Source organism: Melopsittacus undulatus, chromosome 7, assembly GCF_012275295.1.
Source record: "Melopsittacus undulatus isolate bMelUnd1 chromosome 7, bMelUnd1.mat.Z, whole genome shotgun sequence".
Lineage (NCBI taxonomy): Eukaryota > Metazoa > Chordata > Aves > Psittaciformes > Psittaculidae > Melopsittacus > Melopsittacus undulatus.
The window spans coordinates 24,008,273-24,030,131 of NC_047533.1; the positions used below are offsets into that span (position 1 = coordinate 24,008,273).

At 38.9% G+C, this 21,859-nt stretch overlaps 2 protein-coding genes across 3 annotated transcripts in view; one reads left to right on the forward strand and one right to left on the reverse strand.

The window, feature by feature from the left end:
- The window catches only part of TMEM156 (transmembrane protein 156), a 28,279-nt gene extending 22,208 nt beyond the window's left edge, over positions 1 to 6,071 (reverse strand). The window contains exons 1-2 of the mRNA XM_031048925.1: positions 5,957 to 6,071; positions 1,245 to 1,523 (exon numbers count right to left, since the gene is read on the reverse strand). Coding sequence (XP_030904785.1) covers positions 1,245 to 1,523; positions 5,957 to 6,056 — 379 coding nt within the window. The 5' untranslated portion in view covers positions 6,057 to 6,071. The remainder of the gene's footprint in view (positions 1 to 1,244; positions 1,524 to 5,956) is intronic.
- A 2,816-nt stretch (positions 6,072 to 8,887) lies between these two features.
- KLHL5 (kelch like family member 5) overlaps positions 8,888 to 21,859 on the forward strand; it is a 57,729-nt gene continuing 44,757 nt past the window's right edge. For both annotated transcript variants that reach the window (XM_034064827.1, XM_034064829.1), the window contains exons 1-2: positions 8,888 to 9,057; positions 11,758 to 11,851. The gene's annotated coding sequence lies outside the window, so the exon portion shown is untranslated. The remainder of the gene's footprint in view (positions 9,058 to 11,757; positions 11,852 to 21,859) is intronic.

Here is a 21,859-nt window from a genome sequence, read left to right on the forward strand (position 1 = left end):
AGGTAACAGACAAAAATCAGGCTATGAAAAAAATAAAAACCAAGTAAAAGCCATATGACAATAGAGATTTGAAGTGTACATCTACTCTATCTGCTACCAGTTGCAGAAGGTCCCTGTTTCATTTCACACAAGCTGTGAGACTTGCAGAATGTTAACAAGAAGCATAGGTAGGTGAGACATTGTCAGAACTCATAGTTGTGTAGGTATAACTGAGAACAGTTTGTCCACACATTTTGTTTTGCAATTTTCCATATTTGCTAAGACAGCTATTTTGTAATAAGAAAATGAACTGCATTTCTTATATTCAGGACTTGGCTTTTGGCCAACAATGTTAGGAAAGCAAAATTCGCAGGCATTCTCCTCCCCAAAAGTTTCCAGACACTTTGCAAGTATGTCTATACAGCACAGAAGGAACATGCTGCTACTGAAAAGAATGAGGTTGTTGCTGAACTCTTCCCTGTATTGCTGTCCCAGCCCTTATTCAGTGCTGCCTTCTTTGAAACATGTAAGGCCATTTCTGATACTGCACAGTTGTGGCCTATCAAAGACTGCAAGCACCAAAATGGTTATTTTTTTGTATAGCTGCCATAAGAATAGTTACTATCTTTGAATTAGTTCTTCAGATACTTTCTCACAACCTATCTTCATATAAGGTCTAGTGTGAGGTGTCCCTGCCCACGGCAGGGGGCTGGAACTAAATGATCTTTAAGGTCCCTTGCAACATAAACTATTCTATGATTTTATGATTCTGTTATAATATCAGCATGTATAATAATATCTATATGTAGAGTTCCACAGTGAGATTTAAAAGCAAATTCAGTGTGAAAACTGATCAGAAACTACAATTCCTTAAAAGGAAATGGAACATTTTAGAAAATTTAGCAAGTTCAAAAGAATAAAGATGGGACTATCAGAGCATTTGTAAAAGCCAGATGGCAGAGGTCAAATTTGCAACAAAAATATTCCAGGTGGCTGTGATTTTATACAAGATCCTCCAAGAAAATAAATCAGTGTTTTGCTATTGGCATGTTCTACTGACAACAAGGAATGAATGCCACTGAGAATTTGAATAAAACAAGCATCTTCTAGCCATGCAAAGTCAAGCTAAAAACCCCCATTGTTCATAGATGTGCAAAGACCCTAGAGAACCAGCAGCATATTAAATTTTTAACTACCAAATAAAACCATGTCTTTTATGTGTAGTTAGCTACTGCAAAATTACGTATTTCTCTTCTCCTACTTACTTTTTTCAGCTCCTAACCCTGATCCTTGATGATCAACATTCACGTCTCCCTTGGATTCACACTCTCTGTGTTTAGTATGGGACTGTTCCATCCTGGAAGACTGGCAAATACACGGAATATTTTGGAAATCTGAATGATTTACAATGGCCTTCAGTAAAATAGTCTTGTTTTCTCTTCTTTGTTCCATTGATGGTTTGCAAGAATTGTTAAATGTACAAAGTGGAAAAGTGGTGTTATTTGATGAGCAGGTGTCCACGCATGACACAATCACAGTGTTAACTGTGAAAAAACAAAAAAGAGCACTGTACTAGAAAGACAGTCATATAGGACACATGAACAAATACGTAGCATCATGTAACAGACTTTTTAACCATTTTATGATGTAATGCTCTTTCTTTTTTGAGGGTAATGGCAGCACGTTGAATGCGTCAATTGAGAGAAAGCAAACACAGTGTTCCAAAACCTAGATACCGGATTTTGTTGCTGATTTGCATAAAATCTCTTGTAATACTAACTTGAATTGGTGGTGGTATCTAGTTGCATTCTTATTTCAAAGCTGCCCTGATTTGATTGTACTTGAAAAGATGAAAGCACTCACGTATGAAGGGGGGACTTAGCCCTGGAACTGTGCAGCTACAGTGCACCAGTGTGATTATGTTGTAAAATAGCTATCAGAACAAAAACTTTCCTACCAGTGATATTGAAACCACACAGTGAAAATACACAGAAATGCTTCTGAATCCTCCAACCACATCCTTCATGTTCTCTTATATTCAGTAAACAAACACGAAACTTAATTAGGACTATCGGTTTTGTAGTCATAGTCAAATGTCAGTATCAAATTACTGTAGCTAAGAGTACATTAATGCAGTTTTGGTAAGCAGCAAAAAACCCCACATAGAATTAATTATTAATGAGTGTTATTTTAGCTCTCTTCCACATTAAAGTAGGGCTTTATTGTACAAATCTTGCATTTTTACTTGAGTTAATGTTGAACTGTTTTTTTCAGTATGAAAAACACTACAAGAACAAAAACTTCTGGGACGCCAACATGGATGATGTGTTTGTGAACAGAAACAACCACATCCTGGAGCTGGTGCAGCACTAACCTACAGTTTTGTAGCTGAACTTCCACTTCTAGTAGTATGCTTGCATCTATATGAAGAGAAAATTTTCCATCTAACTCCTGTTATGAGTAATTAGATGAGTATGTTCCTAAATCCTTATGTATATAGAGAAAAACACAGCCTTTATTTGCTGCAGTGCTGAGCTGCAATCTGACAGCTTCAACAGACCACCTGTACTCATATAGCAGCAGGCTGACCTCAGAAACCATTCAGTGAAGGATTTCAGATAGGATGCAAAAATGAAATCCAAAATCCAATGCCAAAATCAATTATCTTCACTAACACTACATCAGAGTCATAAACTCCATATAAAACATAATAAATAAAAATGCAAAATACACATCCTATGCAGGCAAAAAAAGGAATTCATTTTACTACAAAAAGGAAAACCATCAGACAAAATATAGGGCTTGATCTTTCCCTGATGCAAGACACAACATTTTCTCTAAACGCTTATGATCTGACCAATGCAGCCTGAAGTGGAGCAGGCTCCTGAGGTCAAATTCTTCCAGCTGAAGGAGGCATTTTATGTATAGCTTCTCTCTGGAGATGAGTCAGGAGCAGGAACTGAATGCTTACTCTGCTCTCACAGCAAGGCATGCATGCATAAGTTTAAAGGTACTGCTGCAGCTTTCAAGGTCAGCTAATGGTAATTCACTATCATAACCCTTCACCAAGGAATCTGTAAGCAGACTTGGGAATCCACATGCTATGCTGTGACAGCAGCCTATCTTCAGCACTATGAAGTCCATTTTAGACTTCACATCACACCTAATCAGGCTCCAGAACTGCCTGTGAGCTGTGTTATAGATAGGTAAATGCATGTTATCTGGGTGAGAAAAGTTTGACTACTGTCCTGTTAGGGAGTGTGCTTACCTCCTGATCGTCTTGAAAGATGTCTACTGAGAAATCCAACCAAATTGCAACCCAGCATCAGCATTTACGTTCTTCCAACTCACAAGATTATGGGCTTTCTAAGAAGTGATATATATTATTGATAAAGACTGTAACCTGGGCCGAAAGACTAGACTTTCCCAGTGGATCACATGGCAGACAGATTGCTGTACCCACAAGAGGCTTGCTCCTTACTTCAGGACTGGAGAGCACCCTCCCAGATGTAAACATTACTAGAAGAGTCTTATGAAATCTGAATGCAGACAGCCAGAAGAGTTAAGAGGATCAGTGAGATGAAACCGTGCAAAGTATCTCTAGGAAACAGCTTTGTATTCAAAGATCTGTAACCCACATGCCTAATATTAAGAAGTTCTGTGATTATGAAATTCTTTTAGTAAGCTTCATTTTACAGGGTGTTCTTCCACAGAAAATCCAGTTCCATTGAAAAGAAATTATTCACAGGGAAGATATAAATTTGTAAAAAACTTACTTCCCATTAAAATGAAAATCATAAATATTTCATTTTGGATTGACTTGACTTTTTTTATTTGATCTATGATATTCTATTTGGAATCAATTCAGCGGTATATGAAATTGTAATTTTTATCACCTCTTTATGTAAATTATTGTCATCGCATAATATTGTAGAGATACAAGGCCTACAGTACAAGCTGGGGAACACACAACTGATAGATTTAAAGAGATACTCTCCATCAGGTAGCTGGACTCAGAGGACAGGACTGGAATTGAGAGCACCACACTCCAAAACTACAACCTCCTGCTCAAAAGCAATCTAGTTTAAAGTTTCAATACCTTGTGTCCAAACAAGTGGGGTGCTTTACAAATATAAAGGAAACATTTCACTTTTGTCAATGCTGAGCTGTATTATTTTGATAAATTTTTAAGAGTTTAGTATTTTTGTAAATTGATTTCTCCCTACATTTCTTTTTAATGAGAGATTCCTATTCTTATTCCCTCTGCAGAATGAAAATAAATGCTGGAGTGTCCCCTGGGATAAAACCTCCAAGTTTCACTTCTGTCTGTATACTTTGCTTGCCTGCAGTTTCACAGGTTATATTAAAAACCTGAAGTACACATATCATTAACGTGATCCTGGAAATGCCTGTGGAATTAGGAGGTCTCTGAACCTCATTTAGGAAACCTTCACAAAAGAAAATACAGTGACTATGTTTCACCCCCAAAAATGTCCAACAGCAGCTCTGTGTGGTGAAGCCTCATTGGGTAAACAGCAATTTGAAACACCTACAGCAACTTCTGTACATTTTGTGTTTGCCACAAAATCTGACATAAAACCAGTTTCCAACACAAGGTTTTCAAAGAACCTTGTTCTTTGAAAAAAGTTCCATGGAATTTTCAAAATGAATAGTTCAATATATTTACCTTCTCACATAATTCAGACATTGTTATACCATCTGCTATACAGTCATATAGCTTTTAGAACATTAAAAATATGACAATGATTCTAATTTTCCAAACATAATTCTGTGCTGTATTCTGCTCATGTACTTCACAATCTTAATTTAGACACTTTGTGATTAAGATCATATGCAGTTATCATAATTGCAGCGATCATGCTATTGCAGCATAACGCATCTCCAATAAGAGCAATCTAGGAAAGCAATCATGGAAAATCGAAATAATTCTTTGATGTTTGACAGTAGGGTCAATATTTTCTTCTGGTAATAATCATGTAATTGTTTAATTGCATGGTCTGTGTTAGCAAATGCTTTTGATTACTTCTGCGTGGAGATAGAACATTAATTATTTCAATATCTGAAACTGACTCATCAATTTTATATTTGAAACTTCTGACAGCTTACCAAGTTTGTTCATTTATAAACTATAAAAATCTATTAAAATATTCTAGTTACTGTCACGTTTATCCTTTGTGGTTAATAGCACATGTATTATGTAAATATAAATAACCTAATCTGGACTTTTTTTTTCCAGAAAATTATGCTTCATAAATAATTAATTGCATCATGCCTGGGAACACATGCCATTTGTCAAAGGGATGCTTTTTATTATAACATTTATGTATTCAAAAACTTAATTGGGAATGGATGTGACAGAACTATTTTAATATTAATTTATTTATGGATTTTTAAGAAAGCACTGAATGTAAAACTTATACACATGTATTTCACATTCATCCTAAATCCAGGGTTGACTTCTAGGATCACCAAGATGTAACTGGCATTTATGTTACATGATTTGTTTCACTCAGTTACATTTATGCCACTCTACTTTTTGTCAGGTCAGCACTGCACACCTCTTTCATAGACAGCATCTCATACCGGACAGAAATTGTACAATATATTATAGGCATTTAAGTGTAGGAACTTAAAAACAATTATTTTTTAAGACACAAGTGCCTGCTATAAAAGAACATCCATGCTTTAACTACTCTCTTCATGAGGAAGACGGTAAAAGCACAGTTGCATGGAACTAGTTACCAAGAATTTTGCAGTGTAGATAAATGAATTACAAACTCATTTCAAATTGTCACAAATAATTAACACTCTTGGTTAAAAATCTAACAAAAAACAATCTATATCCTTTGCATATGAGCACAGCATTCTGATGGTAGCTTTTAGGAAAGCATGTACCAACTTTTCAATTGCAGAGTTTCAAATAAAGAAAAGGCTATTTTAGAAGCTGCTCACTCACCTTCATGGATTTTGAAAAATTCAGGTAAACATAAAATGAACATGGTAATTATTCCTAGGACTAATCTGAAGAGTTCTGATTTTCCCAAAAGCAAGCACATGTCACTGAAGCACTCCCATCTAGCATAGTGGTGGTAACTTCCTTCCTGGTTTAGCTTTTAACTTAGTGCAGACTTTATGCAAAATAGCGTCTATTCATTTCCTTTACCCAATATGAGCTTTCTTTTTACTTCTGCTGACATTAAGTTGTAGAAAGCCAAGTTTTGTTCTCACAATGAGGATGACTCAAATGACTACAGTGAAGATAAAACTCATGTACCAGGATGAAAATAGAAGAAAAAGCAAACATGGGAACTATTTTATTTATTTGGGGTAGTTTTGTTTTAGGAACATCACCCCCTAATGGCTACTTTCATGTACCTTCTAAACAGTAAATGAATCATCTCTGTGAAGGAATTTTGTACTCATTTGGCTAAGCAGGTTTTCAAAAAATTACTCAGACCCTCATTATAAAGATGAGTCAGAACTACATGAGTCAGATATGGAGATTTGATTGGTTTATTTATATACATATGCGTTGGGGCTAGGGAAAAGATAATTTTATCTAATACAGAACCTTCAACACTTTAATAGACTATGAATTTGTTCATTATGACTTAAAGTTTCTGATCTGGCAAATAAGTGATGTACTAAATACAATGAGATGTTCGTACTATCATTGCTGCTGTATTCTTAAAAGATAACAGTTGTCAATCAGTAGAGTGTCTTCAGTGTGTGTATTACTATCCTTTACACCACAACAAGACTGCATAGAGCCACTGCTATTTCTATATATTGTAGTCCAATTATTCAGCTAAACTTCCTAGTTAAAAGAGTGAAGTCTTTCATTCTGACAACCACCATATTCCACGCATTTTTCTTACTGAAAAGATTGCAAATAACATTTCTGAAATGCTTCAAATAAAAGTACTCTGAATAATGCATATGTAAAACCAAATCATTTGACTCAAATACAGGGTATATGCAGTATGAAAGATCTGATTAATGCAGAAAGCTCTCTTCTGATGTAGTATTTTTCACACAATGCATTAGATATTAAGTAGTACCAAAATGAAGCAATGCCATTGAAGTAAAAGGAGAAATGTCCTATAAACCTGAAATGCCCTCCTTGTCACCTAGTTATCTCAGAAGATCACTAAGCCAGGTGGAAGCAAATACAGCATTCATTCTGTAGAAAGACTCTTTATGGAGCTATAGTGGATGTAAATTTGTTAATATGGTATTTTAAATGTAGTAAGTTTATGCAATGAAAGCAATGAACCCAAAGCAAAAAGAACTGATTTTTCTTTTTGACAGTATGGTACAACAGCAGTAATAGGGTACAAAATAATCACAAGTATGAATTTTAAAAGTAAAATACAGAACAATTTATATTTGTCATGTTAGCAATTTATATTTGTCATGTTAGCAATTTATATTTGTCATGTTAGCAAATTAGCTCTTCTTTGTGAGAGACCATTGCCCCTTAAGTACATGCTGTATCACTTCTTTGCATTTTTCTGTTTTCAAGGTTGTATGGTGCTCACCCATCTTTTCTGCCTTTTGGGAACGGAGAAAATACTGGAAAATAACTGGAGGACTTTGTCAAGCAGTATGTGTATCTATCCCTTTCTGGTACATTCAGACTTCCCTCGCTGTTGGTAGTGCCCAAGGTCAGACTAGAAATTGGCCATAGCATCACGCCCAAGTTCAGCCTCATACAGTAATAGCCTGTGGAATATGTTGAGTTTGATATACTGCTGAAGATTTTCACAAACTCTGCAGTAAGCAGATGGGGAATATCTATTTTAGGGCTATTGTGGTGGCACATTTTAGTTTAGTTCCTGAGTTCAGGAGGCACTTATATGACCTGTCCACTCATCCCCCAGGGACACGCTAAGCTTCAGGCACAATTATCCTCAGGCAGCTCTGTGTGTGTAATGTCGCTGAATCGTGCATGTGCGTGACTTCACCCTCCAATTGACCTCAAAAACATGAGGTTTCCTTCCTGGGAACATGCTTCCCTCCACCTAGCTAATAATTTTTGCCCAGCTGGAAGAATTAGTACTTTTGAAAACCCTGTCCTTGGGTCAAATTTAGCTCAAGTCAGCCAGAATGAGATGTGGTAGGTGAAGCACACAGCATGTAGACCACATTTCCTTACAGAATTAGGCAAAGAAAGCACTACATGCCTCATTACCACATCAAACTTACACTGCCACGCCTCAGCAATGATCTTGTGTGCCCTTAAATCAGCTCGATCAGTTGGAGGCACATCTGAGTGTCTCACAGTCTATTAATTCAGAAAATTATACTTTCTTTGCAAGGCAGAGGTCATCGGTAAGGTGGTGCATAACAAGGCTGGCAACGGCTGGCGTGTATGTGCCCATTAGACGCATGTACAGGCTGCCTCAGCGCCACACAGTGCCAGGGTCCGGAGTGGGCAGTGTCAACGGCTGCCTCGTGTGTCACCGCAGATTTGTTTCAGCTCAGTGAGCAAGCCCGGGCCCCAGGAGTGCAGGCTTTATAGCTCTAGCAGGCCCGCGGGGGTGCCCGGGCTGGGCCGAGGCCTCAGACCTCAAGAGGGGATGGTCCCGGCCGCAGTTCCATTGCCCCGCCGGCAGAGGGAGCGCGGCGGAGGCGGCGCCCACCGCCTGAGGGGAGCGGCCGCGGCCACCGCCCTGCCACGCGCGGCCACGCTCTGCCTCTGCCCTCGGGCGCGCGGAGGCCGCCGGTTGGCTGGCGGCGGCGGCGCGCGCCCCCCGCCCGGGACAGGAGGCGGGACCGGCGGCTCGGCGGGCAGGGGGCGTGTCCCCGCGCCCCGCCCCGCCCTCCCCGGAGGTGCCCGCGCGCGCAGGGGAGGGGCAGGGACCGGGGCCCGAGGGGACCGTCGTCGCCGGGCTGGCATCGCCCCAGTGCCCGTGGCCTCCCGCTGCGGAGCGGGACGCTGGCTGCTGCCGGGCCGGGGCGGAGCGGGAGGGGCGGGGGGTGACGGGGCCTCCATCGCTTTTCTTCCCTTTCCCCGCCCTCTCCCAACCTCTCCCCCTTCCCGGACCTTGAGAGGTGAGAAGGGCGGTCGGGGCTCGGCAGCGATAGGAGGGGGTCTGGGGCTGCCGGGAGGGGGAGGAGAAAGCGAGGAGGAGGGCGAGGGGAAGCTGGTGAGGGGCGGGTTCCCGCTCTGCTCCGCCGGGCTCTCTCCTGCCGGCTGTAGCCCCGAGCAGCGCCCCGCGGCGGGGGAGGGGAGCGGTGCCAGCGCCCGCCGCTGTGGCAGCGCAGCCGGGCGGCGACGGGGTGGGAGCCTGGGGGCAGCGCGGGCAGCAGTTGGGGAGGAGGGCTGGCTGTCGGCGGGGGCTCCGCTGGGGAGCGGGGTCTGTGTCCGGCTCGGGTCTGAGCGGGGACCCGGTAAAAGTGCGGTTAACACTGAGCTTTCTGCGCGTGTGTTTGTATCCTGACCTTCGGGGTCGGAGTATGAAACAGTGGAAAACTACATTTTGTTGTATTTTAAGACTAGTCTGACAGAGAAGAGCAGCGACTGACAAATCAGCGTGATGGGGAGTGGTGTTGTTACACGGGGAAGAAAAAAGAAGTGTTGAACATCAAACAGCTGCTGTTTATGCATGTTATTGGCTCATGGTTTTCCTTTAAGCCTTTTTGTGGCTTTGGTCTTTGAACTCCTTTGGCTCAGCGGTGTGAGCTGTGATGGAGCGTGGCAGTCCGGCCGCAGCCGAACCGTCCGCGGCTCATCGTCACGGTGGCTTAGCAGCAATGCCTGTTTGTATCCAGTAACGCCACAGCGGGGAAAAGGGAACGCTCGGGCTTGTTCTTTGCTTTTATTTAAAAGTGAATAATGAAATTACACAAGGTAAATTCCGAGTGCAGTCCTGTTTTCATGTAAAAATACCACTCACGTCTTCTTACTAGCATTAATAGGAATAAAACTTTGAACTCCTACGGTAATGTCAGTGTAGCTTTTGTATCTAGACAAACTATGTATTGTGGGGATGGGTCCTTTTTAATAAAACGGATCACAAGATGTATTTTCATGAGCAGTTTACCAGTTTTGCCAGGAGCGATATCTGATCGTTTCTCACAAAGGTGTTTTTGCACGAGAATTTCCAGAGGTGTATATGGAGGGATATCTACAAAAAATAAAAAGCCTTGTTCTGAAACTTCGTAGCAGACTGTGTTCCCATCTTGTGTTTTTCCTGTTTTCCCCTTGCTAAACAATAGTAAGGAGCAGAATAGAACCAAAATAATAATGATAATAACAGTAACCCTAATCTAAGTCAAATAGGGTTTTCCTTTGCCCTGCGTCAGCTTCACTGACCCGTCCCCTGAGCATGTCCCCTGGGTAGGCAGGTCTGCTGCCGGAACCAGCGTGTTTGCTCCGTGGCAGTGGTTTTTAACATTGTGTTTCACAGTATTGCGGTGACTGCAAATTTAAAATAGAAAAGAATTTGTCTGAAGATGAAAAAATCTTCCATTAGACCCTTACGGTCGAACAGTGATTACAAACTTGCAAACAGTGACTGTTCATATTGGGGAACTTACTCCAACTCTCTGTACTTTTGTATCACGAACACTTTTAAAAAGCTTGTTCTTTGGTTGTGTCAATCAATGTCTTGTGCTTTTTTGGTGTAATTCAGTGTTTCATGATGTGGTAAAGAAGATCACCTAATTGGACATAACATGACTCATAATGAAATTTTCTACAGCTCTGAAGAAACTGCAGTGTGATTTTACATTGCCCTTACAAAACTCTTACGATGGGAAAGCTTGCCTCAATTAAATTGCCTTTTATGATAGCAATCTTACCAAGTAGAATGCATTAATTACAAACCTAACTATCCACTGTTTGCTTTTTTTTCATAAGAAGAATATCTTTTATCCAAAGTTACCAACAAAGCAGCTGCTGACCATAAATACATGTGTTAATTGGTTGTATAGCCTTAAAAAAAAGTCATATATGAGAGATGAGGCCATGTGCTTCAGGTGCAAGAATGAGGTGATACCACTCTTCAGACAACTAGAAGGTTCTTGCAGCTAGTAAAAAAGATCAAACCATAACAGGTCAAATATTAGGTATTGTGTTATGCCTGCAGGTGTCCTCTAGGGCTATGTTTTCTTTCACTTTGAAGTGAAACTAATCATTGCATGTAGTCCGTTTGTTGGGTGCTGAATCCAGAGTAAACACATACTGTTTCAGCAGGCTACTGGTTTTTGAGTAGAGGTCTTACTTTGGCTAGGAAGTTTATAGTGGCCTGTAAACAGGAAAGGGTTGAGAACCATGGTAAGTAAGTATAAGTAATTTTTATAGAGCTGTTCCATTTATTGGAGCATATTTAATGGTGGTACTTAGCTTTATTCAGTCAGTGTTACTCTTTGGCAACAGTGTTCAGTTTAAGTGCTTGGTGTGGCAGAGCAGTTCATCACTGCTCTTCATGTAATTGCAGCTAGCTGAAGGTAGGCGTTAAAAACAGACACTGCCTTGCAACCCAATATTTCTTAACAGCTTATGTATTCAAATTTCATACTAATCTCCCCTCTTGCTTTGGAGTCTTTGTTGATACATGTTAAGCTGTGGAAGGAACTAAGGTGACAGTTGTGTAGTGACATGCTTGTATTGCGTGCCTCAGAAAGTTTAGGAATCACAGGATGAATGGAAGGAAGTTGTATTTGAATAGAGTAAATCTGCTTTCAAGATTTATTCCCCACACCCAAATGGTTGGTTATTTGATTGCACTGTTATTTTTCTGCCTGTAGATTTTTTTTTCTGCTACCTCAAGTTCTTGGAAAGAGGAAAACAGATGGAACTACGTGACTCTTGGAACACCTAGAGATCATTCTGGTTTTATAGGTAATTATTGTATTTACTCAATTCTAACAGTAAGTTATGCTACAAGGAACATGACTTTAGCCCACAAAAGTACTAGGTCTTCCTTTCACATGAGATTTTATCTTTTTTGTGTTATGTGCCTTGTGAGGTCTTCCTTCTGGTAAGGGTACACAAGCAGGACTTGGTTTTGCATTTGTGGACTTCATATCCTAGTGTTTGGAGCATTTCTATGTGATTTCATCACTTCTGCTCTTTATCACAGCATGCTTTATTGAAGATTGCCAGTATTACTGTAAGGTTCAGTTTTCATTTTATCAAAATACATGAGAAACCTCTTAAGTCTGAATCTTTTAATCATTATAGGAAAAGCGGGAAAAGTTGATACTGAATCTGTCAGAGAAAATAATTGCTTTAGAGAAGTGCTTATGAATAGAGGCCCACTAACTGCACAGTCAAATCTTATTGCCAGTAATAGTGACTGGCTTTCAGTTTCTTTCTTTTTTCTTTTGGAGGAAAGTAGTAGGACTGTTCTAGTTAAAGTAATTTTCAAAGGGAATAGCTTTGACATTTACACAAAGCAAAGGGATAAAAGAATGTTGAAAACATGAATACATGCACAAATCTATCTTTATCTGAACTCTTTGTAAAGTAAAATACTGCTGAAAAAAACAGAGGTGAGGGTGAGAAAAGCAGTAAAATTAATTTAAGAATACTAGGTTTTACCAAAATGAAAAAATCTGCATTCTTGACTGTGAGATGTCTCTGCTTTGGGAATGTTGATAAAGAAACATATGCCTTTATAGCCTACAATTTATTCATGTTGTGATACGAATATAGAAGAGAGATGGTCTTTCTTGCTGTATCATCATCTGTTAACATCACTGGAAAGTTACCATATACATACCAGTTTTAACAGCAGATGTTACTTTCCTGCATGACATCCTTGTCTCTAAACTGGAGAGACATAAATTATGGATGGACCACTTGCTGGATAAAGAAGTGGCTGGATGGCCGCATGCAAAGAGTTGAGGTCAACGGCTCAGTGTCTGGCTGGACAACAGTAGTTGAGACTGGTCTTGTTCAACATCTTTGTTGGTGACGTGGACAGTGGGATTGAGTGCACCCTCAGCAAGTTTGCTCATGACACCAAGCTGTGTGGTTCAGTTGTTACGCTGGAGGGAAGGAATGCCATCCAGAGGGACCTTGACATGCTTGTGAGATGGGCTGATGCCAACCTCATGAAGTTTAATCATGCCAAGTGCAAGGTCCTACACCTGGGTCAGAGCAATCCCAGGCACAGCTACAGGTTGGGCAAAAAGGAAATTCATGGTAGTCCTGCAGAGAAGGACTTGGGGGTGTTGGTTGATGAGAAACTGAACATGAGCCAGCTTCAGTGTGCGCTTGCAGCCCAGAAACCAACTGTATCCTGGGCTGCATCAAAAGGAACGTGACCAGCAGGTCGAAGGAGGTGATCCAGCCCCTCTACTCTGCTCTCGTGAGACCTCACTTGGAGTATTGTGTGCAGTTCTGGTGTCCTCAACATAAGAAGGACATGGAACTGTTGGAACAAGTCCAGAGGAGGGCCACAAGAATGATGAGGAGACTGGAGCACCTCCCATATGAAGACAGGCTGAGAAAGTTGGGGCTGTTCAGCCTGGAGAAGAGAAGGCTGCATGGAGACCTCATAGCAGCCTTGCAGTATCTGAAGGGGGCCTACAGGGATGCTGGGGAGGGACTCTTCATTAGGGACTGTAGTGACAGAACAATGGGTAATGTGTTAAAACTTAAATGGGAGGTTTTGATTGGATATAAGGAAGAAGTTCTTTCCTGTTAGGGTGATGAGGCACTGGAATGGGTTGCCCAAAGAAGTGATAAATGCTCAATCCCTGGCAGTGTTCAAGGCCTGGTTGGACAGAGCCTTGGGGATGTGGTCTAGTGTGAGGTATCCCTGCCCCATGGCAGGGGGGTTGGTCCTTTCTAACCCAAACCATTCTGTGATTTTATAATTTGTTCTGTTTTGTATTTTTCCTACCTCTCTGGTTCTTGTTAAGCTTACTGGCATAGTGTATTATATAATTATGTTCAGGGGGGCTGTAACCTTTGACTAGCTTTCCAGGAGCACAAGTCTATAGAGGAATGTTGTAGTTCTGCATACAGGAATAACAGGAAGCCTGTTTAAAATAAGTTTAGCCCAGAGTAATAGCTGAGCACCAGCTGCAGTGTCCTTGTAACTATCTGTTGGGATGGTTCTAGTCTGGAAGTACCCAACCCTTGAGGTATAGTTTTCATTACAGATGACAGCAAAGTACTTGAAAATTCTGTGTGTAGTTATTACAAGGTCTTGCTTTTCTCTGGGCATTTTTGATGCATGGCCACCACATTCATGCGTTTGTGAAGTTTACAGTTTTAGTCTGTTGCTGTGCTCTCATTTCTTTGTGTTTCTCCTTATTAAACTGTTGGAAGAAATTTCAGTATTCTTATTTTATTTGTATAAATTAATTATAAATTTCTTTTATATTTCAGCCATTTATTTCTACCACCCCCCACCCCACCCACCCCTCCACTTTTAGTTAATATAGTGAGGATTTGGGCTAAATGAAATTCATCCTTATAAGCTTTTTATACTTAGAAACAGATATAAAAATAGCACTTTGGTATTTTTATTTTTCTGGTCCCAAAAGCAACCTGGTCTAGTGGAAGGTGCCCCTGCTCATGGCAGGGGGGCTGGAACTTGATTTTTAAGGTCCCTTCTAACCCAAACCGTTCTATAAAAAAATGATGGTAGGATACCTAAGGAGCCTGTTCCAAGTTTCTGGTTGCTGAGGTAGTACAGGCTTTGACAGTCAAACCACTGCCACTTTCTATAGTAATCATCAGTACCAACAACAGGACAATATTTCATGTTATATTAGCCTACTAATGTGGGTTTTTATTCAGTGTGGGCTCATATAACACCAGAACCTGTTTCTCACCCTGCATTGCTCTCATCAATACCAGGTATTTTAGTATTGGAGAGCAGAACGATCCATTTGGTACCTGATGCCACAAGCTCAGTGCCTAGATAGAGGTTGGGAGGCACCTGCTTAAGCTTGATGTTGTCTTCTGACTTTACTCAAATCTGATAAAAACATAGGGTTTGAACAAGTTTCACTTGGTCTTCCTTCAGGTTTCCTGAGATTTCATCTTTGCAAAGATGCTAACACCATTTTATTTATCTTCTCGCTTGTCTGTTTAGAAGCCTTTCCCAACCAACCTGTTAGCCCAGCAGCAATGATAATCAGAAAATTATTATCACTGAGTCACATATGTATGGCATCAGGTAATTGGGGAAAACAGTCCTTTGTGATTGCCGTGTTTTTTAGGGAACAATACGCTTTATTTCATTTCTGGTCATGAAGGATTGACCTCCTGTCAGGCTTTTTTCCCCCTTTTTGCCTGTTTTCCATTTCTTTCTCTCCTCAGTCAACCTGTATCCTTGTTGGTACCTTCCACCATAGGTAACATCAACACTTTTCTGAGCTTTAAAGATTATTAGAACTGCTGAGATTCCTCAGAATTTGCTTTGAGAACAATCTTTTGGGTTTGGGTGTTTGGGGTTATTTTTCCATTATTTTGCAATAGTTCAAAATGCGTTAGCTCTACTTACCAAAATAGCTGGCCTTTTCCAGATTGTCAGAACTTTTAGGCTGGGCCTGCACCTTTTCTTCTAGTGGTTGTGGAAATTAAAGAATTTGAAACAAATATCAAGTGTACTCTGAAGAGAAGGAATTGTAAAGGTCCATCACTATGGGAGAAATCCTTATTCTTGTTGTACTGCAAGGTAAAATGACTAATTACCAAGCAGAGATGCTGATTAATAATTACATCTTGTGGGCTTATGCTGACATTTTTCCAGAGGATGAATTTCTGTAAAGATGAGAGAGGTATTGATTTCAATCTGTTCAGAGGAATACTTTGCCAATTAGTTACCTCAATTCTAAGTGATGTTAAAAATCCTGATGTCTTCCAGAACAGGATATACTTGGAAGAATAGTTCTTAGTAATTTGAATTCTTCCAAGAGCATCCATCAGATTGTCAGAATTAATGGAAAACTGTTTATAAGATTGTAGAAGGCTGTTTTTGTAAAACAGTAAAATTTAAGGTAGAGCACTGGCTTTATCTCTTCGAAAATGTGTCTGGATAGACTTGTCCCACTTTCTTAGGTGATACTTTTGTCCATATAGTCAATATATGTTGTATTGACTCTATTGCAAAGAACTGAACTTCATTTGAAAATTAGTAATACTTTAACTGACTTGCTTAAAATTTCCAATGCTTTCCAGTTCAAGAAATTGACATTTAAATCAACGTTCTACTGTATTTTGTGAAAACTTCTATGGCCCTGTATTACACATTCAGTCATGGGAGCAGTTAATGAAAGACTGTATCAATTGTTCTAGACATCCTTTTAGATATAGAATGTAAGCGCCTTTCCTACCTAAGGGATAAAGACCTTTTTAACTTTGAGAAATGTCACTCCTTACAGTTTCAAAAAGCCACAGCTTGCCCAAGTGTTTTGCATAGTTACAGCTCTTTAAGCTTTTGAAAAACATCTTGAAAATATAAGGTGTTTCTCATGCTCACACTTACTGGATTTTGTATGGGGGAGAGGAGGAGCAGAATGTGTCTTACCTAAAAAGAATGAAAGCCTAAGTAACTAGCAAGAGTGCTGTGAATAATGTTCTTAGGCCTGTTTCTAATAGTCTTTTCTTAATTATTTCTTGTGGGTTGCAACTGAAGACTTTGTTCAGCTAGATAGGGTGGCTGTTTCCAACAGCAAAGCAATTGTCACCTTGGCAAAGCATTACACCAGTAGCATTGGAAAGGATGGTATTAAATGAAAAGGCAATTCATTTTGTGAAAGGGTGGGTATTATGAGGCCAGAACAGTGATTATTATTTCTTTCATTACTCTTTGTTTTGTGATTATAGTATTATGTGTTTGTTTAAAAAGGAATCCCTCCCCTCCAATCTCTGTTCTGATTAGAATTTAGCCCTGTAAGAAAAGCAGCTCTGCAGGAAATGCATTCTTTACTAAATAGTACCCGAGGTACAATTTTATTCTGATATGCCATGTTAATAGCAATTACCAAAAAAGAAAACAAAAAAGACCATGTTCTGAAGACCTAAACACAGAACACAGGAAACAGATTTTGCGGTTGTAAGTTTTCAGTTGAGTGAAATGTTTCTATTTTTAAACTATTTCTGCTGTATCTGCTTCCATATAGTTTCCCAGAAGTTCTCTCTTCTAACCTTTGTGTTTTGTTGGGGTTTTTTTATCAGTTTAATTAATGGACAGTATATTTTAAAAGATGGACTTAAATGGAGCAGAATGTATTTCTTATTCTTCCTTCCATGTTTCACAGATTTTTTTTTGAGAACAAGTGAGAAAGTGTGGTAGCATGATCTGCTTATGGTTTTGTAACCCTTTCATGCTCAGTGTAGTTTACTGGTGTCCCTATTAGCAACTGCAGGAACTGTTTGCACAAAACACTTTTGAATATTGACTTCGAATAGGAAGATCTTGCAGCCTATTGAACTACAAGCAGTTTCATTTTCTAAGCACCCTTTTTCTTTCTGGCACTTTTGAATCTGTTTTCAGTATACATTGCTCATAAAAGCGAAAGAGCAATAAAGGGAGAGGAAAGAAGATGGTCTTTATATCCTCCTGCTCTCAAAAATTTATTTCAAAGTATGCTAAGCTGTTGTGCAGTCATATCTATTCAGAACCAAAAGGAGAGAACTGCGTGATCTCAAATGTCTTTTAGGATTTTTTTTTAAGTGCTGGTTGTTTCTCTGATGTGCCTTCCATCTCCTCTACCTCCCCTCCTTTCTCTAATATGTTACAAAGCTGTAAGAAGATACACGTATCAAAAATTACACATGCTCTATAGGCATGATGATATAAACTGTCTAGTACAGATCTGAGTTGATTTAGGTGGAAATAGTATCATTCATTATAAAAACCCCCACAATTCACACCATTCTCATGCTTACTGTAGCCTCAATTTCACAGCCAACAGAACTTGTCAAAATCAGGTTAAAGTATACCCATAGAACAGATGAAATATTCACAGCACCTTGCTATGTAGTATGGTGCATTTTCATAGTCTACCATAAGACAACAATCAAGTCCAGAGAAGTTTACGAACCTGAACTGTAAAGAGTACAAATAGTAATATGGCTGAATTACCAAAGTAATTAATGATTACACACAGTATGTATGTGGTAAGGAGACAAGGGAGAAGCTCACAGGAAGATGAGTTTTTTGTCAGTGGTTTTGGTGACTGGATTGTTTGTAAGCAAGTTCTTACTTATTGCCAGAGCAGATGTTTTATGTTGACTTTTGCACAAATAAGCTATTAGCCTGACAGTTGCCTTCCAGATAAGTAAAGCATTCTACATTGTTTATTCATTATATCTGTATGCATTTGTCTTGTAGATAATCTAAAATATACTTTGAACAGAAGTACTTTTGAATATTAAATGGTCACTTGGTCCTTGCCAAAGATGAAATCAGAGTTTAAATCTTTTTCTTTTACATTCAGTAAGAGAAATTATATTTTGGATGTAAATGTAATCACAAGCTTGTTCATTCAAACTATAATTAAAGCATTAAGAAACTAGAGCATTTAATGATGTTATAACTTGATAAAGCTTAGCAAGATCTTTACCAAGAACCATAGCATTTTAAACTTGGGAGTATATCCCAAGGAAATAAAAGTAATTGACTAAAAGTATAAGTTTATAAACATGTGGGCAGTTCAAGTGATAAGTAATAGAGCTTAACTTTTTTGCACCTCCTCTCGTTGATAAATTCTTTTTTTCTTCAAAAAATACAAATTTAAGTTGCACTGTTGCATAGGAAATTGACTGATGTTTTGACCAAGAAACAATTGTACTTAAAAAAGATTAAGGAATAGTTTCAGTAAATGTTCAAGCATTATTGAAGCTCAATGGATGATAAATACTTTTTATAAATATTGAAAGCTAAATTAGGAATTCTTCGAACTTTGACTGAATGGGGAGGATAGGTGAGCAAATGATTGTAGACAGTCTAAATCTTGTGAGATCCGTATGCAGTAGTGCAAGATTAGTTTTGTATTTCCCTAAGGATTTAGAGAGGAGAGATAGGAGTGAAATTAAAAACAAAACAAAAATAAAAACCAACAATTCCCACCACAACAAACAAACAGGAAGACCAAACACAGGGGAAAAAGAACAACAAGCATAATGGTAATCAAATAATAAAAGCTATTTCTCAGTTACACCTTCTGACAGTTTAGCCATCTAAGACTGAGTTTTCCCTTTTTGGGGCATGGTATAGTGGACTTCATACCTCTTAGAGTGCCAACAGTTTGTGTTACTATCCTGTGTTCCTTCTGGCAGTTTATGTATATTGCTGTTGTCTACTTCACTATCTATGCAGAGCAAAAAAACATTTTAGGATCCCTGTAAAACCAGGGGTGAGACAGTTAAGATGGGGATTAGTATGTCTCTTAGGATAGCTGAGCAGTTAACTCTGCAAATTCTTTAGTGATTTAAAGGTTTAATAGATAGTCTAGATTTCTACCATTGTTGCCTTTTCGAGGTCATTTCAGTTGTATGCAGTTGTGGAAGGATAGGAGCTCATAATTACATTTGAACAATTGGATATTGTGATGATTTCTGTTCTACTTTGTTTTTAAATCCTAAGCTTAAGTGATACAGAGCCACCCAAGCTAAGGCAGTTGTGCATACTAAGAAGCAAAAGATCAGCAGCTCGTGAGTCTGTAAGTTATCCAGACAAGGTGGCTTTATGTCTGTTGGTTTATCAGTTGCTCCCTAGTAATATTTCTGTCTACTTGCCAATTCCAGTCAAGGTCTGACAGAATAGAGCTTTTATTGTGTTTAAATTCCAGAAAGGTTTTGAAAATATGGGTGGGTAGTGAAGGCCAAATAAGCAATACTGCTTGGCCTGCCAGTTGATGAACCCATTACTTCTGGGTCTGGATATATGACAAAGGATTTGTTTGTCCTGCCTATCCTGGTAGTTAGTAGGGAGGGATATGTGTGAGTCTAGGTTAGGGAGGCTATATGAGATGAAGCATGTAGGAGAACTGGAGTTATTGTTAGAAGAGTTTTTGAAATAAGCAGCAGTGGGGGAACCTACATGAAACTGCAGAGATGGAATGGAGAATGTAAGAAACCAGTTTTCTGATTATATTTAGGGATACAATGTGACTTGAGACATAGTTTAATATGAGATTTGATATTATCCAAATACAGAATTAAAGGATATTTTTCCTTAAGTGCTTTGGATACATTTTATTTTAAGCAACACTGACCCAAAGCAGAAGACTAGTTTTGTTTTAGAATTAAGGGGATAATTAAATGTACCGTGATTTGTTCTGCATGTTTTTTTCATATTTCTTGAGCCAAATCACTGGTAAAATCAATGGAAACCTTTAACTAACATCTCTAATTTAATCATGTTGCTTTTACAACTTTGCGAATTCTATTGTAACATGAAAAAACTTATCATTGAGATACAATGTCTGTAATTAAAGCAAGTAATACAAGACATTTTATTATGTAGTTATAAACAAATATATGTATAATCCAATTTAACCATCACTGGGACTATTTGATTATGAATACTGCTGTCTGGTACTGATCTCTCATTTCAGTGCTTAATTTCAGATTTAGAGTTAGTGATGTAAATGTCAGTTGTAACAGAGAAATAAGATGAAAGAGTTGGGTGTCCTACTCTACAAGATAATAATTTCTAGTAATGTATATCTGTCAGCTGCTAGTGTGTCTAATTATAAACAGGATTTTTTGTAGTGATTGGTGAGGATTCATCTCACAGGTCCTTGATCGGAATATGAACCCTTAAGTGTGCTTGTAAAAATCTTTTCTATAATTCATATCTTTAATAAGTAATTGAAATAATTTCTTTGTGTGGCATTTCTTGCATAGTCACTGCTTCATCTGTGTTCAATGAGCTGTATAAGGAGCAATCATTGCTGGCAAACTGAACTGGAAAAATGCTCTTCTGTGCCATACGTATTAAAGTAAATAATATATATCCAGAGCTGGCATACAGAAAATCTTAAAACCATACTGGAGGGGGAAGAACATGTGCACGTACACATTTTGACAATGTTCTAACAAAATGCTTCCAAAGTATTTCTTTAAAAAGAAAGACACTTTTTCTTTCATCTTTTCTATGTGTAAACAAAAGTAATTTTCATTTAGCAGGGGGGTTAGAATGACCTGCTATGGAGCAACATTTCCATTCAGTAGCATGGAACTTGTGCATTGATTTCTTCACCTCCTGTATATATACTTACCATGCTTGGCAGTCACCAAGGTCCTTTTTTGCGAAGCTGCTTTCCAGCTGGGTGACCAATAGCATATACTGGCACATGGGATTGTTCCTCCCCAAGTGCAGGATTTTGTGCTTCCCTTTGTTGAACTTCATGAGGTTCTGCAGGCAGATCTTGCTAGAAAGACAGAGTCAGAGGGTCTTTAGTCTTTCAGCCTTTTCTATGTCCTTTGCCACCAGGGCCCTGCCCCATTCAGCAGCAGGCCCACATTCCCTAGTCTTCCTTTAGTATACCTGTAAAAGTAATTTGTGTTGCCTTTGATGTCCCTTGTGAGGTTCAACTCCAGGTGGAGTACAGTGGTAGAATTAATAGTGCAAGGATTTGCAGAAGTTCTGTGTGACATTAGAATGTTATGCACAATTGAATTCCTAAAATATTCTAAGTGCGTGTCATCTATAGATGCAACATTAATTTTTAAAACTAAATAAAAGTTCAGTTCATAATACCGACACATATATTTCTTACAAACATTAATACGATACATATAAACATTGACATGATTCTTATAAGCATTCTGCCTTTTAGTATGATGATTGTTCCTTTTATACTTTGATCATTTGGGTTGCCTTTCTGTGAACCTTGCATTCTGCAACACTATTTTTGAGATGCAGTGATCAAT